Raw genomic sequence first — 22,680 nt, forward strand, 5'->3', positions numbered from 1 at the left:
TTTCTACTACATTCAAACCCGGATTGTACATTTGTGTATGCTCACAAAAGACGGGGATTAACCTTGAGGTGCTGATTTTCGGTTTATTTTGTTTAACATGCCAAAATACACACGATTTTCAACACTACTCATGAAGATGTTTTAATTGAGTATTTAGCGAAGTTTCACAACAACAGACCAGAGGTTTTTTTAATTTAAAGTGAAAGGAGAGTAAGCTGAAAAATAAAAGGTTTCGCCCCACAAATGTTTGTGTTTTCTAAGTTGGATTGGATACTTCTAGGACCGTCCTCGTATGTATGTACAATGCCCATGATTAGAAAGTTTCACATAAAATCCATAACTTCCACATCCTTCATAAATATATATCTATCCCCTTTCAAAATAGAATAAAAAATGATATTTTGGTTTTTTTATAGAAGTTTATTATTAGTAGTAAAATATTCTAAATATTTTTAAAAACTATAGACATGCGTGCAGATAATATATTATAATAGTAATTGAAATATTCTTACTGATACGCCAATATCATGTGAGGCCTTTTTTCTAAGGTACAAAAGTAGAAGTAGTAAGTTGAAGATGAAGTCATAAGAATTATAAGTTGCTTTTATATAAATTTACTTTTTTTTTTTTTTTTTTGGAAGGGTGTGTTAAAATATAGTTACAGAAAGAAAAATTAAAGTAATAGAGATAACTGGTAAGTAACAATGGTTTTAGAGAAACAACAACTTGGGGGGAAGGGGGAGATTGAACACTTTTTTCAATATTTTTGTATCGAAAAAATCTGATAAACGCAACAATTACCCGTCGTGCACATCCTTTGAAGTGATTTTTTCTTTTCTTTTAAAATAAAAAAATAATGGGGATGTTTGCTGCTTTCATGGTAAACACATTCGCAAACAAAACAAAAAGGGCGGAAAGGGGGAATCCAATTTAATATTTAGTAGATAAGTATTGACTTTCATTCATTTAGAAAAAGAATAAACGAAATATATACATTTATATATCATTTCTCAACTTATTAATTATCATAATTAAATGTAATTTTATTATTATTATTTTTGTAGTTTGTCCAAAAGTGAAGAAGGAAGGAAAGAAAATTGGTAAATTTGTAATACATAAGGAAAGGACGAAAGAAAGACCATTTCATCAAAAGTGGTGGTGAAGAGAGAAAAAGAGAGAGAAGCAACTTTCTTTCTTTTTAACAAAAAATAAATATAAATAAACGCACATATGCATTTACAAAATATGTAAGTTATTTGTAATAATCAAGTAAATAATGTTACATATGTAGATCTCCTTCCTTCCATCACCCACACTCCATCCAGCCCCCCTCTTTTTATCATCATCATTAAGGCTTTAAGAGGGGATAGAGAGAGAGACAAGGCGAGACTTGAAGAGAAATAACAAGCATAGTATGACATATTTTCATAATTGATGAAAGGAAGTGTGAGGATGATAATTTCTTATTTTAGGTATACAAAACGATGTGTTTGGTGTGTTGATCAATCCATAAGTGGTATATATGAACTTACAATGTAGATATTGGTGTGATGGTTGCTTGGTTTACATATTATATATGTATGTATGTAAGTTGTAAGTGAATAATTCTCTGAATGACGAAAATAGTTGAATGTATGCATGTATGTATATAATAGCAGTTATCATCGAAGTAGGTAACAGTAGCAATAGAAATAATCTATAAATATATAAGTACATATACAGACAGTAAGTTGGTTAGAGGAGAGAAAACTGCCCAAGACATATCTGTTGTTGATTCATTGTTCCATGATTATTGAATGTACATACTATTAATCCATTGGGGTATGTATTGGATGTCTTTTTAAAGAAACATGACGAGACCGTTTGCATTGCTGCTGTTGTTGTTATTTTGTGTTTCTGATTGTTTTTGTTTCATAAGCTGTTTCTTCCTTTCTTCCAACATTTTTCTTCGAGCTTCATCACGTGCTTTTGCAGCTTCGGATTTGGGTTTTTGAGACGCAGGATTCTTTTTCTTTTTGAGGGGACGTGAGTCCTTAGTTTTTGAGTTGAAGGAATTCCTTCCATTTGTGGTGGGCAGTTTCTAAATAAATAAAAAAACGTAAAACAAATATATTAGTTTGATTCATCATTATGACTAAAATATAGTTAAAGTATTAATACAGGGTGCGGCAACATAACTTCTTCGTTTTTATAATGCATGGTAATCAGCCTGTAGAAGTAATATCAGACTGGGCGTGATTTCATTCTAAAGTCGAAATTATTAGGTTTTTTTAAAAATAAAGTATGTTGCTATCATGCAATGGATTAGTATGAACGTGCGTTTGACGTCGAAAATAAATATAGCCAAAAAGGGGTTAACATAATATTTTATACAGTTAAACTAATTTCACTTTATTTACTAACTTTTTATTGGTGAAATTTATAAAATAAGTAAATTGCTTCAATTTTTAATATACATAAATCAATGTTATTAATATATTTTCAAAATTTGAAGAAAAAAAATTGTACACAAATAAATCTACGTTAGATGATGTTAGAGAGCTAAAATTACGGCCATAAGATCCCGTGTCTTACAAAAAATTCTAAAGTTGCCAATTTTTTGCAAAAACAGTTTTTAATGAAAAGTTATTTAAAAAAGAAAAAAATGAAAAAAATCACCGGCCACTAAAATACTTAAGTTCGGTTCATTCAGCGTATGAATAATTGGGGACGTCACCTATCTTATATGACTTTTAAAACTGTGTAAAACAAAACTTTAAATGTGTATAATCATAATGAAACACAAGTAAAACTTTTTTGATTTATATAACAATTGTTATTTCATTTTGGAAAGAGGAAGTAATGTTGGCGCACACTGTATAATGATCAACAATTGTTAAGAGGCATTTACATGTAATAGGTATATTTGTGGAGTGTTTTCAATTCTCTACATTAAGTAAACTTTTGAACCAACAAACAAAAAGAAGGTAGAAGTGAGCTATAGATGATGATGATCAAATGTATAGGTAAGTGAAAATACTCAAGAGTTCAAGCATGTAATTATTATAATAATAAAATAATACACGCATTTCACTCTCTACATAAATGCAGGTTATTTTGATTGATTTACTTTCGGAAGGGAAATTTAAACTTTTTCCCATCATATCCGTGAAAGAAATAGATACTATGTTGCTCTAAAACAACAAAAACCTTTGGGATTACGTATTAGATCATCATAACTCTCTGTTCACTCGAGATAAAATTGAAAGGAAATGCGCTATTTGAAAGTTATTTAAAAGAATAGCGAGTAATTACAACTCTCTAATGTTGGTATATATACACTTGTAGCTCAATGTCACTCATTCCCAAACAAAGAGTCACAAACCTTCATCACTTTCCATCTGAATTAGTCATGTGTTTACAAAGCTCTCTCTTGTAAATAAACTCATATGTACATTATTAATATATTCATATTTTGTAGGTAGTTGGATCCTACTGATAAAAATAGAAAGGAAAGGACAGGTACATAGATAGTGACTAGAGAGAGAGAGCATTAACATGATTGGTTTGAATGACGGCAGTTCTTCCAATAAAATATAACATGATTTGACTTCTTTCAAATAAATAAATCAAATATGGATTATTTCATGACTCACTTGAAAGAAATTCAATACATAACATGAAGGCTATTCCTTATAAGAAGCTACATAATTAAAGAAAATCGCAGTCAATTGGTTTGAATCCATTGACGAGGGTTGACAAAAGAATTCATAAGTCATTTTTGAAAATAAAAAGTCCTATGGGATCTAGTGAAAGTGTTGGATTACTCTAAAAAACTAAAAAGACTGCAATCCCATCACTTTGGTCCTTATAAAATTTCTCAGTACTAGAAACGGTCCTTATCGCTCTTTTATGGTAACTACAACAGCTGAAAGGACGTAGTTACAAACCACAAATGTTATTATAACAAGGTTACTCAGCAACGATTTTCAATTCTCACTAAAAATTTACTAACTTAATGGTAATAGTCTTATGGTTTTAAGATGCAATCAAAGTCTTATTTATCAGAGATTACAATTACTAGAGATGTCCCTAAATTTTGACGAGTCATTCTAAATCTTAAGGACGCGCCAAAATTGAACTGAGAAGCTGTACAAAAGAACAATATTTGCTAAATTACGTATTATATATATCAGCATGTGACGTCATCATCCACGTTTATAAAAAAAAATATATTTTAATTAGGCCCAAATTATTATTAATGGAAAAGAAATATCGTACATCAAAGATACTTAGTTATAATAAACCAATTCAATTGGTAAACAGCAGACTTGACAATATTATTCATGAAAAAGATGTCTTATAAAAGACACTCCAAAATTTGGCAAGTTTTTGAAGGATCAATAACAGGGGCAGGACACATAAAGGGCCGATACAACACTAACAATTAGATACTGTAAGCATTCTATAGAGCGTTTTCACTTGACTTCAGCATTGTTGATCTGGCCCATTTTGAGGACCTGAACAACCAAGCATTTTAGCAACAAAAAAACTTTTTTCATTAATATATTTTTTTTTAAATGAACTATTGGATGTGAAAATGGAACACACAAAGATCAAAAATATATCCCTATAATGTTATAATTTATAGAAGACGCAAATATCTATAAAAAAATATGTTACTACATAGTTATACAATCTTATTTCCATATTTTAGATAAAAATTAGCTATTATAATGGGAAAAATAACATATTTTTCCCCCTACTTTTATTGTTCCTAATTGATGAAAAAAAATTAAAAAAATTGTACAAATCTAGCCATTTTTAGGTATTTTTATTGTATATTAGTTTGATTGTATTCAAATATCAGTGTTTTTCATTTGCATTAAGTAGTATTCAATGCCCATGTTAAATCTTTTTTATTCTTAAAGTCATTGGATGAAGTTTAATGTAGATTAAGTGGAAATTTGTCCATTTTATATAGTAAAAATACAAACATTGAGCCCCCAAAATGGCGTCTCTTTCAATAATAATGCAATTTATGACGCGAGTGAAAATGCAGTATTAAATACGAGGACTATACCATTTGTAGGTTACTATGTTATGATGAGGAGAGTATCTAATGACGTCTATAAATACTGAAGCAGCAATTAAAAAATAATCCATTAATTTATTTGTGCATTCATAAAATTCCATTCTCATTGGGGGTTAGGTGATGAATTACACAATTATGCATGTATAGTATAAGTGTGATAGTGTGGACTGACGACATTCCTTATTTTTGGATATGGAGTGACTCTACATGTTTTAAAAGTTATAAATAATAGATATACTCTTTAAACTATTACTCAGAGAAATAATATGTATACAGTCAAATATCTGTTTGTACATATTTTCTTTAAAATATCATGCTGAGACTCAAAGAAAATACATTTTTACATGTATGGAAAAAAATTGCATTCCCACTGTGTGAAGCTGTGATGGATATAATGCGTTCAACTTAAATCTGCTAAATACATAAATAATAAAATAAGTACAAAACTTCCTAGGAAGTAGATTTCACATTTTTTGAACGAAAAAAAAAAAAAAAAAAAAGTCTCCAAGAAACATAATGATATAGTAGAATATTTTGGAAAAAAAAATTGTGTATATAACGTTTTCATATGACGTCATCATTTTTAATGTTCGCCATTTTGGGGACCTAAACAGCCAAGTTTTATAACAAGGTTGTCTCTTTGCATTCATTCAGAAAATTGTAATCTATTGGATGTCAAAATGGGACGAACAAATAAAGTTTTAATATATATTTGACCCTAATGTGTATTAATACTATATACTAACATCATTATATAATCTTATTTCCATATTGTAGATAAAAATTAACTATTAAAATGGAAAGAATAAGATATTTTTTGAGAAACTATCCAACTTTTATCGTCCCTTATATATTAAAAAAAAGCTTCAGAAGAAAAAATCAATTTTCCAGAAAAGGCAAAGTCTGTCCTCCCATTTTTGTAGAGAAGAAGGAGCGCGACTCAATGCAGATGTTTACATCGAACTTTTGCATAAGAAAGTGCTACCTTGGGCCAGAGAAAAGTTCGAGGACAGCTATTTTTTACACAAGACGGAGATCTGTGTCATTGCACTGCTAAGACCCAGGCCTTCCTGAGAAATAAATTTACAGACTTTTGCCATCTCAATGTGTGACCACTTTCCTCTCCAGACGCAAGCCTCTTCAACTACTCTATCTAGGTGCGTCTGGAGGAGAGGCTGTGTGCTACTCCTAACAAAAGTGTCCAGTCTCTTGAGGCTTCCATCAAGGAGTAGACAGAGCTCAAGTTTGACTACATAGTCAACGTCTGCAAGGGATATAGGCCTCGTAGTGGGGCGATTATTAGAGCTGATGGCTCACAAATAGAATAAAAGTTGTGTCAAACACTATTTTCAGATGATTTAGTTAAATAAATGTCCCCACAAAAAGCCTCTCGTTTAAATTTTACTCCTGAAAAATTAAATATGTACCACTAGATAGCATCAACCCTGTATATGGGAAATTCACTCAAATGAAAACTATCTAACTATGATAGTGTAATAATATTTATGCACAAAAGTTAATTGAGAAATAAGCTCAAAACTCATCGTCATTTCACCTTCTCGAGTATGAAGGATATAATTTAAAATGTCTATATTTACAACGTGCATAAACAAAATCTGAACAAATGTTAGTAAAACAATATTTGATAATATATCTCAAGAAGAATAAGAGATAGAAACTTGAAATTTTATTTAATAAATCATCATATAATTAATTAAGTTATAATTTATGCAATATGATTCCCATTAGCTGCCACTAAAGCATCCAAAGGGGTTCTAAAGACAGTACAGGTCTTTCTGATGTAGGCCTCATCCATTTTGTTGTAGGCTGCAATGATGGACGCTTTCAGGTTATCGAGATTCCTGTGGGAGGTTCGATAGGCTTCCCTCTCCATAGCGTTCCATATGCTGTAATGCAATGGATTCATATCTGGTGATGTTGGGGGACACATGGATGCAGGCCAAAAATAAAATAAATTTGACTCAAGCCAAACTTTGGACTTTGAGCCTTAAAGTTGACCTAGATGCTTTAAATTTATCTCTAACTGCGTACACAGTGGTACAGAAGGACCCCAACTGGTTGGCAATATTCCTTGGTTTATTCCCGCACGGAACAAAGTCAGGATGTTGTTTCGTTTTGTTTGTTCCATGATTTAAATGCAAACAATATTAAAAAAGTTACTAGCAAATTTTCTTCATATAATCATAAAACCTCGGTAGAAATTTTTAACTAGTAACTCTTCTAATCATTATTCTCAATTTTAAAAATTTTAGGCTTGTTCAAATTTCGGTTACTCACACTGTATACTATATCATACAAACAGCACATTAACATAATACATACACATATATATATATATGTATATATTGTCATCAATGTTTATAAATAATAGGACAAACATATATATGTATGTATGTATACGAAGTGAAAATATTTTTCATATTATTTTACAATAGATGTCACTTGAATAATGACAAAATGGCATCCATTTTCTATGTAACTATGTAATATTCAAATCATGGTCCTTTAATTTACTTTGTTCAAGTGAACACGCAAGACAAAGGAAGAGAGGGAGGGACAGGTATGACTTTGTTTATTTTAGAACACTGTTTGCAAAATATATATGCTACGGGCAATGTGGAAAATCATGCAGTTTGTAAAATGCCCATTAGAGCAGGCAATGTACAAAATGCATAGGTAGGTAGTTTGAAAAGGAAAACCACTAGGATTACTAAGTTAAATATAGGACATTGAGTCAAGCAATTATTTCCACACATTCTTATAAGGCAATTGAGGTCATACGCACTATGTTGTGTTTACTTAAATACATAGATGACATCAAAAGATTATTTGTTTGGATTGCCTAAGCATGACAATTTAAAAATAATAATAAATGTCACAATTGAAATGCAATAGCATAACATAGGAGCAGACACACATATATAAAATGTTATTAACATTCCTTGAAAAGGCTTCTTTTCTCATTTACTATTGTTTCATATTTTCAAATACAAGTTATATAGATCCATTCGCTTTGCTTGTTTTTTATTTTCAAGGAAAAAGTTACACTTATTTATAGAAATATGTAATTGTAGTATAAAAAATATATCATGCAATTTAAATATACTACGTACATACTAAACAGTTAATTGTTTCTTTTCTTCCTATAGACAGGGTGCGAAACCAAAACATAGAATTTAATAAAAAGCTCTGTATATTCGTTAGTTAGGAAGTCGTTTTAAGATAATTTTTAAGTTCCTATTTTCATTTTTTTGTTTATTCCCATGAATTACACGTAAAATGGAAAATGTCTGAACAAAAGCAAAACGTGTGCACCCTTTTGCTCCGTGCACAATAGGCCCAAAAATGACTACATACATTTTTGGCGTGTCCTTGCCACAGTCTACAACCCGAAGGCCCTGGATGAAGGTAAATATATAAGAAGACAGTCAGGAGGCGGTGAACTCTGCATCACTATGAGTGGGACAACTTTTCTGACGGGTTCATCATAAACAGCTGCTTGAACTTCAGAGCTCATGTGGAGGCTCTCATCTAAGACAAAACTTTCAATAAAAGTTTTGTCTTAAGCATTCCTCTATCTGTTTTATAAAAGTCATTTGTCTTTAAAACCGTTTCAATTTGCCAAATTTTTCCGAACCATATATCTTATAAAAAATTTTAAGTTTTGCTTCTGCACCCTGCATATACATTCCTTCTCTCTTCCTATGTCCGACGTCCTTCGTAGAATATTATTAATTTATAATCCTACTAATTATGTTTTATTGTATGCAAGGATAAGGAAACAACAGGAAAAGAGCAGGAAGTCAAAGAGAAACGAAACGAAGAAAAAAAAGAGTTGAACTTACCACATCTACTTCTGGTTTCTTCCAACCATTTTTACGAATTTCAACGAGCTCAGCGAATAGAAAATGAATATGTTCGACTTGGATAAAAACCATGTCCCAAAAACCAGCCAGGTCGTCGCTTGTAGGCACAAAAGGATCACTTTCAATAGTAGAATTCTGTAATTGAAAATAAATAAACCATAAATATACATACATAACTTTGTGGAATGTAACAAAGATTCTTGGAATCCAAGGATCTTCGTTTATATATATATATGTTGTTAACAAGTTGCAAATTATATACAAGCTACAACTTATGTCAGCAAATTGTACAAGTTGCAATTTGTTCATCTGAAAATGTATTTTTCAATTACAACATTGGTATTTATAATTACCAACTATAAATTGATATAATCATTTCATTTTGGTTTATTAAAACTAAATGGTTATTATGTATTTATGAGTAATATAACTGTGGGCATTTGAATTTCATGCGACAGAATACTTATATTTTAGTAATGTATTAAAATAGTTAAAAATGACACCATTAATAAATCGATCACTTGTACAAAATTGCAACTTGTACACAACATAAATGTATATATTAATCGTGTACAAGATGCGACTCAAAAATGAGATGAATAGGTTTAAATGAAGAATTAACAGTACTTATGGCAAGAATAATGCAACAATTGAATATACCATAGGATTTTCTATAAATTAATGATATGGCTATTTTATTCAAAAATTAAGAATTGATATGTGGCACATAAAGTTCTAATATCCACAGTGACATTACTCATAAATACATTACAACCAAATTCATTTTAATAGATCAAAATGAAATGATGATAACATAAATTAATATTTGACTGATGAAATAATAGTAATAGAGCGTAATTAGACGTAGAATTGTAGCTTGTGCAATCTGCTAATAAAAGTCACAACTTATACACAAAATTGTCAAATCCAAATAACAATATCGTGAAATGGACTCTAGTCAGGAGATTTCACAAATATGTATGAATATAAATAGAACTGTCCTTTTTCTATACATATTATATGTTTAATATTCATATAGAAAATCAACAACAATTTCAATATTTTCTCTTTTTTTTAAAAAAAGAATAAAAATATCCATTTTCACAATAAAAAAATAATAATCGTTATTATATTTTAACCCATAAATAGAGAAATATTTTAATTTTTAAGGCATATGTGTACCTCCCTACATACATACACATAATAGGAGAATCAGGGTACAGAAGAAATAAATTTTTAGTGATGAAACTTTCTTCATTTATTTTAAAAAGGAAATATTGCTTCATGTACATATATATATAAATACGTGTATTATTTTTATGTTATGGACTTTTCTTATTTCTCTAAGTGCCCACACACAAAAAAATATATATATATATATGGTTGTTGATACCTATTTATTTATTTCTCACTAAGACAATGAGTGCTCCTAGGAAGAGGGAATACACTGTCTAGCAGTTCCATTTACAGTAAGGCTTAGAAACAAAATATATTATGTAGGACTAATGGGTTAAAATGTGGGATTAATTTCTCCATTTCAAGGATTTAAGAAGAAAAAAATCCCCAAAAAGTGAGAATGATGCATAGATCCAGCGAAATCGGTATGATTATTTACAGATACGTGCGTATTAGCATAATATATTTAGCGCAAAGATGTCGAGGTATGTACATAAAGAGTAAGGGTCTAAGGTCAATCCATCTCATATGTATATGAATATAATTAATATGTCAATCAGTTGTAAGAATTTGCAAACTGTTGCTAAGTGATAAATGATGATATTATGCAGTTACAGTGTGAGAGGTAAAATCGTGGACTTGAATTTAAATCTATCTGGATTACTTAAGGGTGAATATTTTAAAATACTACGTTGCTTTATTAAAAGTAGGAAATATTCCGGTTTATAAACAATATATTTTAAAAAACTTTCAAAAATGAAAAAATGTCGGAATGTAGGCGAAAAGGTAAAGGGTGTTAGATTTGGTTCACGCCCAACTGTGTGTCGAGGGGATCATGAAGGTCTTAGGGTGCTTCCAGAGTCTTCTTTACAAGATAAAAATAATGGCAGCTTCAGGTAAGAGCCTTGAGAGGTCCCTGGTAGCAGTAGACGTCGGAAAATGAGACCATTGATATAGCATAGCGATCACCGGAAGTCCGGCCAAGTCGATAAGCATGTCAAGGATCTCAATGTCAGTGATTGAAATGTGAATAATTTTTGTAGGCTTCTTATGCATGACGACATCGACAACTCCTTTCAACAGCAGCCAAGGCCATCCAGTCAAGTGGAATAAATTGTAGAATTGGTTAAAGGATTAACGTCGGTTTGACACCCTCTAACCCCCAACTGTTCCCTCGTCGACTATGACATTTTTAGCGTAGTCGAGAAGAGAGCCTGTGCTACATCACAGCCAAGTTTAGATAACATCAAGACATCCGTCGAGCTGCAGTGGGCAGCCCTGTCTGAGGCCTTCATCTAGAAGTGCTGCGGCACCTTTTGGCAGGCTATGGTATCAGCCAAAGGGAATCATTTAAAAAAAATAAAAAGATATATCAATAAAGAAGTAAAGCCTCAATGTTGAGGCTAACAAGGCAACAGTGCAAACAACAAGGCAATAGATTGCAGATCTTCTCTACATTCATCACTCTTTTTCATTCTAGAAAAAGTGAACTTTATTTGTTCGTGATCAAAAATTCCACGTTTTTACCTGACAGACTGTAGATTAGATATATGCCAACGGTTAGAGATATTTGAAGGAGAAAAGATATAGTAGTCAACTGCCTTTTACATTATGAATCCAAATATCCCTTAATTTTATGCACGCAATTATTATGAGTTAAACATAACCAATTAAGCGATCATTTCGATGCCCTCTGAAGGAATGACTAATTTATATTAATTAGCATTGTTCCACTCTCTCTCTACAATATGTAGAGAGGGACATAATTATTTGTTCTATGTATAGGTATTTATTATATAAGATAAATATATAGATGTCTATGTGTATTGTATACCTAGAGAGAGAGAGAAGAACTTCACCAACAACTAGCTCAACAAGATAGTTCAGAAATTTGAAGCACTTCAACAACTCAAAATCCTACACTTGAATATAAAGCTGATCAATGCAGTATGTGCTAGCTTTTATTTATATTAATGCACATACTTATTAAAGAAATAAAAAGGAATCCATATTTATCCGTATTGAGTATCTACGTGTGAGTTTGCTTATAAAAAACGGAGAGTAACACCGAAGATTTGCTGGGGAGTTATCTTCTATATTATTAAAGCAAAGTTTATCTGTTCTTCAAACCCTAATAACTCCGTACAATGCCCGGACCGACCACTAGTTATATATAAAACTATTTTTTATGATTTTCTTATGTAATTATGTATCCATGTATATGTCATTCGTGCTTAAGTCAAAAGAGAGTAATGTATGGAAAAAAAGTTAGAAAGAGGGGATTATGAACTTCCATACATTCATGCAACAATACAAGACTTGAAGTGATTAAGAATAAGCCAAATATGTATTTATCAAGTCAATAGGAAACACGTTCATTGAGCAAGATCTCTAAAGTAGATATACTTAAAGATTACACGCATTTGAACTGGTGGTTAGGAAGAAGGAGGTGACTGGCTGTTGTTGGTATTTAACTAATAAACAAACTCTTGGAGGACATACTGTGGTTACATGCATAAATAATTATAAAAGACATCCCATAAAAAATAAAAATTGTCGTTCCTCCCCCCTTCCGCCTACGCAACGTATGCATGAGCAATTCCAAGGATTTGGCACGAAGAGAAGATATCCCAATTTTAAGAGGACGTGAACATGCTACTTCTTTCTTCATAAAAATAAATAAGAAAAGTTTATAATCATAATCTTGAATTACATATGTAAACTTTATTAGAAGAAAATATGAAGAAAATGAGGAATGGCTAACTGTAAGTCCTGAACATCATACATAGATAGATGTAGATTACCAAAAATATATTCTTCTGTACATATTAGTGCAGAGTTTTGGATTGAATATCCTAGAATGTATAGTACTCGAGTATCATACGTTTTAATAACACACATCCTACTTTAAACTACAGGTATATTGTCTCCTTGATAGAGGTTAAAAGACTTTAGTAACCAACGTCCTTTCAGCTGTTGTAGTTACCATAAAAGGTCAATAATGACCAATCCTAGGACTGACAAATTTGATTAAGACGGGACTGATGGGACTGCAGTCTTTTTAGTTTTATTGGACCGATCCAACACTAGTCTAGGCCGATTTAGATCGAGCATTTTCACGTGTTTTCACAATTTTGATGTCCTCCATTTTGGGAGATTAAACTAATAACAATAAAAACCCTTTATTTCATCAATATTAATGAAAATAGAACACACAAATAAAAGAACTTAAACCTAAATGTCTACATAAATTTCATAGCTCAATTACCATATTTCATTACATATATATATATGTATTAAAAATATGTTTTAATATCCTTATACTATCTCCTTGTTGTAGATAAAAACTAAATATTATAATAGAAAAAATAATCTATTTTTGTCTAACTATTCTACTTTACTTGTCCTAATCGATGCCCAAAATATAATTAATTGTACAAGTAGCCGTTTTAAGGATTTTAAGTACATATTGCTTTCATTTATTTCAAAAATCACTATTCATCGTTAGCATCAAATAGTATACAATGCCAGGCTTAAGTTGTTTTTTTATTAATCATAAAGACAATTGATGGGAGTTCTATCAAGGTTTATTGAAAATTTGTCATTTAAATGAAGTAAAAATATCAATTTTGAGTCCCCAAGATGGCGTCTCCTTCAATTATGATGCAATTTATGACGTCAGTAAAAATGCACTATAGAAAAACTATTGATGACACCATGTGTTTTAAAATTGTGAAGATTTGCATTAAAATATGTTGTACTTGTATAAATACAATGTATAATACTTGGAAAAATCTATCCACGATTTGAAAACGATTACATTTCGGTCCAACGGTATGGACTGAAATATCGGTATCAATCGGTCTAGAATAAATCCCTTACGACTGAATCTGGGAAAAAAATTCTGTCTTGGACCGAGTCTCAACACTAATTCATATGTACATAATACAATGAACACTGAGCGTTCCTAGCATCACATCACACAAACAAAAGAAAGTATTAAAATGATAATGTTTCTACGAAAAAACGAAGCTTATACAAGCATCTACATACATACTTCACATGTACAACTTGAATACAACAAATAAAATAAAAGAAAAAAATATTACTCACTATATTTCGATCGCAGAGTCCACGGAACTGGGCTAACTTTTGACCCATTAATAATTTAGCCTTTCCTATCGCAGCAAGAATGCACTCTTGGACGTCCTCATTCATCAGAGCTTCATTATTACATAAATCTTCTTCAAAATCACAGATTTGCTCTTCAAACTTGAAAACTTCATTTTCGATTAACTGAAAATAATACGAAATAAATCAATATATATTATGTAGGCAGCTTTATTTTTGTGTGTGTCACAATTAAATATTATACGGACTTGTAGAATAAATATTTGTAGTATGAGCTCTGCAGGTACACAAATTAAAATATTATATTATTAAAGCAAAGTGTGTATATTGACCGACGCCGAATTGCTCCGGGTAATGCCGGGTACAACTTCTAATTAGCAGTAAATGTTTTAAGTCGAAAGGGATGGCTATTCGTACTTTCTACAACAATAAACAACCACATATTACCGAATGTGTATATAATTGAAAACAATAGCATAATACACACATTATCCAATAAGGATGAATTTATTGTTATTACCATTAAAACAGAAATGAATGTAGGTAAACCAACTAGATCAAGACATTCTTATATATAAACATTAGTGCTGGATCCTAATAGTACTTTAACTTAGAAAAAGTCGACTTTTAAACAAGTTGACAATTTTCAAGAAATAAATCGAACCCGCCCGAAAGATGAAAAACTAGACTAAACTCAAATCAACAAAATTATTCAAGCATAGATTAGTATCATCGAAATTAAATCGAACATAAGACGTAGAATGGGAGTGATGCAACTGAGATGTTAATAATTGTACAAAATGATAACCTTAATTAAAGTAACTTATGCTTTGTTGTGATTATATCAATACAACTTTCCTATTATGCAAATGAATAATTTCTAAAGTTACCTACATTATTTGATTAATAATAATTCACTAGGGCTGCAGAGTTGGAAAATTTGTACAAACTCCGACCCAGGCTACAAAAACGATTATAATTTATTTCAACAAAACTTTTTTTTTATAATGGAAGGCTTACTACATTGAGTGTTTGTACAGTTTTTTTTCTCAAAAATAATAAATTATAGGTATTAAGCATTATTAGTTTATCAAAGTTGAAACTAATTGTTAAGTTTACTTCACACATTACAAACACGTGCTCTTTAGTCTATACTATCACAATTCGCGAACATCTCTTAAGTTATAAATAAGAACATATCATTTGTTGTTCATCATGTTAAATCTCTTAAATTCCAAATATTTTCTTTACACCATGCACAATTATTTAATACATGCATCACTAATAACTAAATATACCTATAAATTAAATCTATATCTAGTCTCTACAATCAAATGACTCAATAGTACTTATACAGGGTATGAAATATATTATTATAAAACTGTGTGTTGGAGTTGGCGGAGTCGGACATTTTTATGTACTGACTCTGCAGTCATGTTATTAACTGTATCGTTGAGGTTGACAACTTACTTAATTGACTCAACTAACTTAGATTTTATCCATTCAACGAAAATATATTTCTCCTTATTCAAAATCGACTTGACTCGAAGCTCAAAAACTCAACCCAGTTTTCATTTACTCAAACTCGATAGTTATAACCAGTGTTGTGTCAGTCCATATTATTCGGTCCAGTACAGTCTTAGAACCTGTCCTTAAGACTGGCATTACTAGAACTGATTAAAAAGAATAAATAAAGTTAAGTGGCGTCTCATGAGCCGAACTTTAGCAGTTTTAGGACTGATATGCAGGACTTAACTGGACCGGAAACCCCGAGAGGGAACTAGATGGGACTGCAGTTTTCAGTCCTAAAAAAAGATTGGCATACCACTTGTTATTACTCAAATCCAACAATAATAAATATAAAGATGATCAGAAAAGGTGCCTTTTGAACAAAATTATTCAACTAATAATTAATCAAGATATTCATATTTTCCTTATTGAACCAACTAGTACAAATATAATATTAAAGATAAAAAGTAAAGTGTAGGTAGAGAGAGATAAAAGTGCTTTAAACGTATGGTTGTTCCTTAAGAATAAGATTACGACTTCATTCTTCCTATAAAGAATAGCATGTGTGTAAGGCATAACCTTTAGAGAACACACAATATATGCCAATACTATTACTACTTTTATTATTATTAATAATAATAATCAATTATAGTTCAATGGAAGGTATTAAAGGTAATGAAGCCATGTGTTTGTAGTAGTAGAATGAGTGAAGTATATTACTTAAATGCTAGTTAGAAATAAGGGAAAGTACACAAGAAGAAGCTAATAGCTAGTAATAATTAATAACAAATATGTTTTTCAATTAAAGTAAACAATTCAAATCTTGAATGAGATGTAAGCAAAGTTTAATTTAACTTTTTCTTCTTCTTTTTTTTAGGTAATTATGTTAAAAAGGACTGGGAACATAGAGAAATAAATAGAAAAAAAAGATGCATTCTAATTGGCATTTATAGCTTTTTTGTATAGATTTCATTCCCTTATAAAATATATAAGGGAACATCATTTCTCAAAAAATTGAATTGAGACAAGATTTCTATTTTTTCATAAAGTGATGCAAAAAATACAAAAGGAAAAATATGTGGGAACGTTTTACCTGGTGATTCAATCAACCGAAGTCGAAAACTAATCAACAATGATAGTATATTATATTGATACATGGGGTTAATAGAGTTTCAGTAATAGCTCATTGAAACTGCATATTCTTCTACTGTTATGAATAATAGAATATCGGATATATATTATATATTGCCTATATTTATCAAAATACTATAAAGCGATATTCTTAGTGTTACATGAGTAGGAATCAAATGAAATTTAATTAGACCATTGCACCGCAATATCCATATATATATATAGAGAACATTAAATGGAATTATCAGAGACTACATTCGTAACACCTAGAATAAAACAAGGAGTTAATGAAATCCAACTCATCTATCTTATCTTTATTATACCCACGAGGCATGCCTTATGTTTTGATATTATAATAATTCTATGTACAATAGGGTGGATCTTAGTTTTTAAATGTCCGAAATATGAGATCCTTAAGTTTCAAAATGTTTTTTATCTCTACAAATTTCATTGGCTGATTTTGAAACATTTTGAAGTAGTTCCTCGGAGGTCATTTTTATATAAAAGTTGACTCCAACTAAATTTTTTGGGTACTATTTTTTTCTCTTATAAAATTCATAAAAAGGTCACACAGGTCAACCCAATTTACACATTTTGTTTATCTGAGTAAACAATATGGGTATTTACAAATTTTGGTACGTATCATTTGAATTGTTTGGCTACGACACGCTAAAGAACAGACACGATATGTGGAAAGCTACAATGGTACATAAGTGTTGTTTACTTATATTAGTTTGTATAAATATAGAGCGCCGTCTTGGGGCAAAATAATACAACTTCCTGAATGATAATATTACTTAATATAAAATATAAGTTTATATTACTCCCATTGAGGGCAATGTGACTATTATTCTCAGTATGCACCTTTATTTTTAAACAACAAGCTCCAGAATTTCATAGTGCCTCTCAGATAATATATTTTTTAGTTGAACTACCTCTTAATACTTTTTTAAAATGGTTTAAAATTAGCCAATGATATTTATAGACTTAACAGAACATTTTGAGACCATAAGGGCCTTATCATATGAACATTAAAAAATATGTTCCACCCTAATGTAAAACTACAATATGAACAGCAAAGGAATTTATTACTACAACTATAACATCCACAAACTTTGTGTCTATTATTGGAAAGCATATTGTTCTTTTCTTTGGTCCTTATTTGACTACTTTCAATTAATAAGAGGACGGTGAATATGTTTGATTTGAAGATATCCTCTACCAAAGAAATTTGGGAACGAATAAAAAAAATTGTGTGTTACTTATTTTAATACCGAAAGGAGATAAGAAAATGATCTTGAAATTTGAGAATGAGAGAAAATACACAAGCATATAATACCACCATGGAATGAGAAGAGGAGAGGGGGGATGCTGTCGTTAGGCAATACGTTAAAAAAAGAGTTAAAAATAATATTAATAATGTGTGGGTAGTTAACACGCCTTGACTATCCTTGAGAAAATACTTCATCAAAAAAAAAAAAATGAATACATTCCCCCGTATGTTTATGGTTCAATGGATATAAAACCACATTGTAAAAAAATAAAGTCAAATCTATTAATATTGAGTAAATATACGTAAAAACAAGTTAATTATGAAAAGTATCGATTAAATTCGGAAAGGAAAGGGAGGGGATAATGACTAAGAGAATAATTTCCTTAGTGTCATTTTATAATAATATACAAAAAGTAAGACAAATTACTTTTTATTTGACTACTCAAGTGGTCAGTCAATCTATCAATAGATAAAAATAAAAAAACAGTTGATGTGCGACCCAGACATGAAGGATAATGAGACTTTTGACGTAATTAAAACTCACAAATCTATAGACTACTATAGCAACTTTAACAAATCTAAAAACCTTTTTTATCTATCATGAAATAAAACTACCGCATAAACGGATCTCATCATGCAATATCATCATAAGTAAGGTTCTTGAATGATTAAAATAAGGGAAGGGGGGTGGGGGATGGGAAGAAGCTCAAAAATGTTTTCTCTTTTCTTTTCATCTATATTTAACAATTTACAAGTAGAATACATGAAAACACAACCTTTTCATAAGCATACAAATGTATATTAGAGTAGTAGCTAGGGGGTCAATGATGTATATATATATTAGGGTGCTTTTCTTGGCACTGACTATACATAACTTTTTAAGCAGTACATGTACTACTCATTATAATACATACATATATGGGGGGAGTGACAAGTCATTGGTGAATTTAGTTTCTATTATATGTACATATGTACTTGAGCCTGAAAGGTAATGATAAGAGGTGGGGAAGATGTGTGCAAATATTAAAAATCATGTACTAAAAAATACTCCCTAAAAGATAACAGTAAAATTATCTACATGTATAAATAACCGTATTAAATTATACAGATTTAATAATGAAATATCAACGTCATTCTTATTTTTCTCCAGTTAGAGCGAGAAAGAGAGCAAAGGAGCCTGGTTCCTTCCAGCTTAGAATGTTTTATAAAAATTTATGCTATAATTGTATGCATTAAGCAGGGTGAAAAAGAGTCAGGAACTCATTTTTCTTTTTTAAAATAAATACATACAATTATTTCAATTTTATTAGAGAAAAATAATAAAAGTTTGGTCAAGAACGTGACAATGCGCCCGGTTTAATTTTCTAGAATCTTTGTAATAAAAAATTATACCTGGAGGTAAAGCATGGTACATGGTAGAAAAATACGTGTATATATATATATATGTACTTATATAAAGAACCTTTAAATAGATGACGTGAATTTCTTTTCGAGGTAAATTTATAGCTACAACGAAAAATACATAGATTTATTTTCTATTTGTCCATCTACATACTTTTGGTTCGTGAGCACAATGTATTAAAGATGATGGATGCTCAATGTATGGGTTTTAACTTATGATGAAGAAGAGGGGCATCAATGATACGTTACAACTACCGACATACTTTTTGCATTATACATACGTACAGTAGCTTGAAATGACTTGAAACCTCATGTAATCAAAATTATCCTTTAACTATCTCAAGTTATCAACACTTATTTCGTTTCCTTTAGTTGAAAAAATAAAAAATAAGCACATGATTTGGAAAAACGTCATTTACATACTGCTGTACTATTAAATAACAAGCTATGACTATTACAGCTACGTAATCTCTACGCTTTTTAATAATTCCCCTCCATAATTGCTCGTATAAATATATATGAATTTTTCTGAAAAATTTACCTTGATAAAATAGTTCCCATCCTTCTTGGGTAGCAAGTCTATTGCCTCATCTTCAACCTTTTCTGGAATATTTTCAACATGCATAGGCACTGAACGATGTCCATTGACTCGGGGTAAACTATAACCGGAGGCTGTGGATTCATTATCTTCTTCTACAATGGTACAAAGGAGTTCTCTTTCACGAAGACCTCCTTGGATATGAGAAGAATGTTCATCATCATCAGAGGCTGATGATTCTTCGGAAAATAATTCCGACTTAGCGGGTAGAAGTGTTTCTTTAGAAGACGGAAGTGGGGCAGGAGATGCCTCTATTTTTGGAGGTTCGGACTCCTTGACAGGCGATGATGGGAACATAAGGGGTGACGTGGGTTTTGCAGGGAGCGCGGGTTTGATTAGTGGTTTTTGGTTTTCTCTCTGAATGGGAATGATGCGTTCTTTCGGAGGAGGGGTTTTTGTATGACCTATTTTCGTGATGGGAATGATGCGTTCTTTTTTGGCAAGAGTTTCACCCGGAATTTCAACTGTACAACTATGCATTTTGAGTTGTTCACGGAATTCCGGTCGTAGGAGTCTAAAGACAGCTGGAACTTTGAGTTCCAAAGCTGGAGAGGTATCTGTGAGATCTCGAGACTCTAACTTTTCTTCCGAGCGAGGAGGGGATCGAATGACGGCGGCATTCAGCTTTCCTCCATAGAGACGCTCAATCTGTTTTTGGACGAGATTTCCGCATCCTCCGACAGAAGAGGAGGAAGAGGAATTCGAGTCGGATCCGGGAGATGATTCCCGAACGGTCTCAACAGAGACTTTGCAGTAATGGAATTCCTGTCGCATGGCGTCCAATGTTTGCGGATCTTTGGATACGGGAATGATGGTCGCAGGGGCGCGTTCGTCGCTAAGTTTGTATAAGGTGGAATAACCGCTCACGCTTTTACTGAGCCCCACATAGGATGGCCTCCGGGATCCTTTCAATCCACCACTACTACTCTTATTACTCGCACTGCTATTGGGCGGATCGATTGTGGAAATCATTCGGCAAGTCTACACACACCACCTCTAGACCAGGCACTAACTCAAGGCTTCACCTTCTTCTCCAAAAGGACTTTGCAATCCACGAATGGCTCCTCCAATCCAGGCAACACTAATCCTTTTCTCCTATTATTATTTATTAGTACTACATACATCGGCTACACACCGGATTTCATTCACATTTACCAACTGAATCCGAAACAAGAAATAAAAAGAAAACAATAAAAAAAAGGAAAAAAGGAAAAGAAGAAGTGTAAATGGAAGAAGAAGATCGAAGGGCGGGCCCTCCCCCTTTTTTTAGTTGTTCCTCTCCTACTACACTACCTCTTCTTTTTCTCGTAGCCTACATTTACTATTCAGTTCACTCTTCTTACATACTTACTTTACACACACGCTTCTTTTTTCTCTCTCTTCTTCTCCTCTTTTTTCTCTTCTTCTTTCCTCTCCCTTTTTTTCCTTCTCCCGGCCTTCCCCAATTACTCATGTTTATCTCGCAACCTACAAATTGCCGGGTCTCTGTAGTACTACCTAACCGGATTTACCTCCCACTAATTTTTTTATTCTTATAAGCTTTTCATGCTAATATTCATATTATATTATGTAGATTATATTAATATTATAGACATTATGTATGTAAATACTCTAACTATCGTTTTTTAGATAATTTGTTAAAAAAATACCCTTTTGCCAAAGTAATCACCCATCATTACTTCTGAACTTGTAGTTATTTAAATTTACGAATTGGAAATATGAGATGCAAAAGTATGAAAATTACTGCTATATATGTATATATACTGATGATTTGTTTTGGAGTAAGAAAACCAAATATATATATGTATATATATATTTGTAACTAATATATACAGGTTACAATAATTATTATGCGGTCGAATCTTTATTAAATTAAATCTTCTTTAAATAATGGCAAATAAAGGTAATCATATTTTTCCTAAACTAAATGTATATATGCACATTTTTCCTGGACATAAAATCCTATTGCCATTGGGTATCTGGAGAAAAAGAAGACTCCAGAACGTAATGAATGATGTTTATTTCCCCTTACTACCTAAAGAAAAATGTGACATTCTTTGAGGCAGAATTGTGGGTTCACAATGAGTAATATACGTCAACATCCTTCTCTCTAATCACAGCTATCAAAAGTGTACTTTCAAGAATATAAGAATTAATGTAGTCATGAAAGAGATGAGGCTGAATAGAGTACACAAAATATTCGACGAGGTTCATGGAAACACGAAAATGCTATACCGATGTTATAATTATGTATGCTTGACTACTTTTATTATGGAAAAATCTACTTTTATCAAAATATAATTAGTTTTATTAAATATAATCAAGAAAAAAGGTTTATACAGGATATCAGCAAGAAAATCAAAGATTATACAACTGGATCCTTCGAATGAAAGGCCAAGGAAGGACACTAGCTCCGTGCTCATGGATTATATGTTTGTAAATTACCATGAAAATCTCTATTCAAAGAAGGTTTAGGGAAAAAAGTGATGGAGCAAGAAGG

At 31.3% G+C, this 22,680-nt stretch overlaps 1 protein-coding gene across 1 annotated transcript; it reads right to left on the reverse strand.

Moving 5' to 3' along the window:
• Nucleotides 1-399: 399 nt before the first annotated feature.
• On the reverse strand, nt 400-22,574 carry LOC121120286 (uncharacterized). The gene is made up of 4 exons (XM_040715138.2): nt 20,124-22,574; nt 14,251-14,433; nt 8,941-9,096; nt 400-2,080 (listed from the first exon to the last, which is right to left on the reverse strand). The coding sequence occupies exons 1-4, from the start codon at nt 21,150-21,152 to the stop codon at nt 1,841-1,843; spliced, it is 1,608 nt and encodes a 535-aa protein (XP_040571072.1). The 5' UTR covers nt 21,153-22,574; the 3' UTR covers nt 400-1,840.
• Between the last annotated feature and the right edge of the window lie 106 nt (nt 22,575-22,680).

The sequence above is a fragment of the Lepeophtheirus salmonis genome, chromosome 1 (assembly GCF_016086655.4).
Source record: "Lepeophtheirus salmonis chromosome 1, UVic_Lsal_1.4, whole genome shotgun sequence".
In the NCBI taxonomy this organism is placed as follows: Eukaryota; Metazoa; Arthropoda; class Copepoda; order Siphonostomatoida; family Caligidae; genus Lepeophtheirus; species Lepeophtheirus salmonis.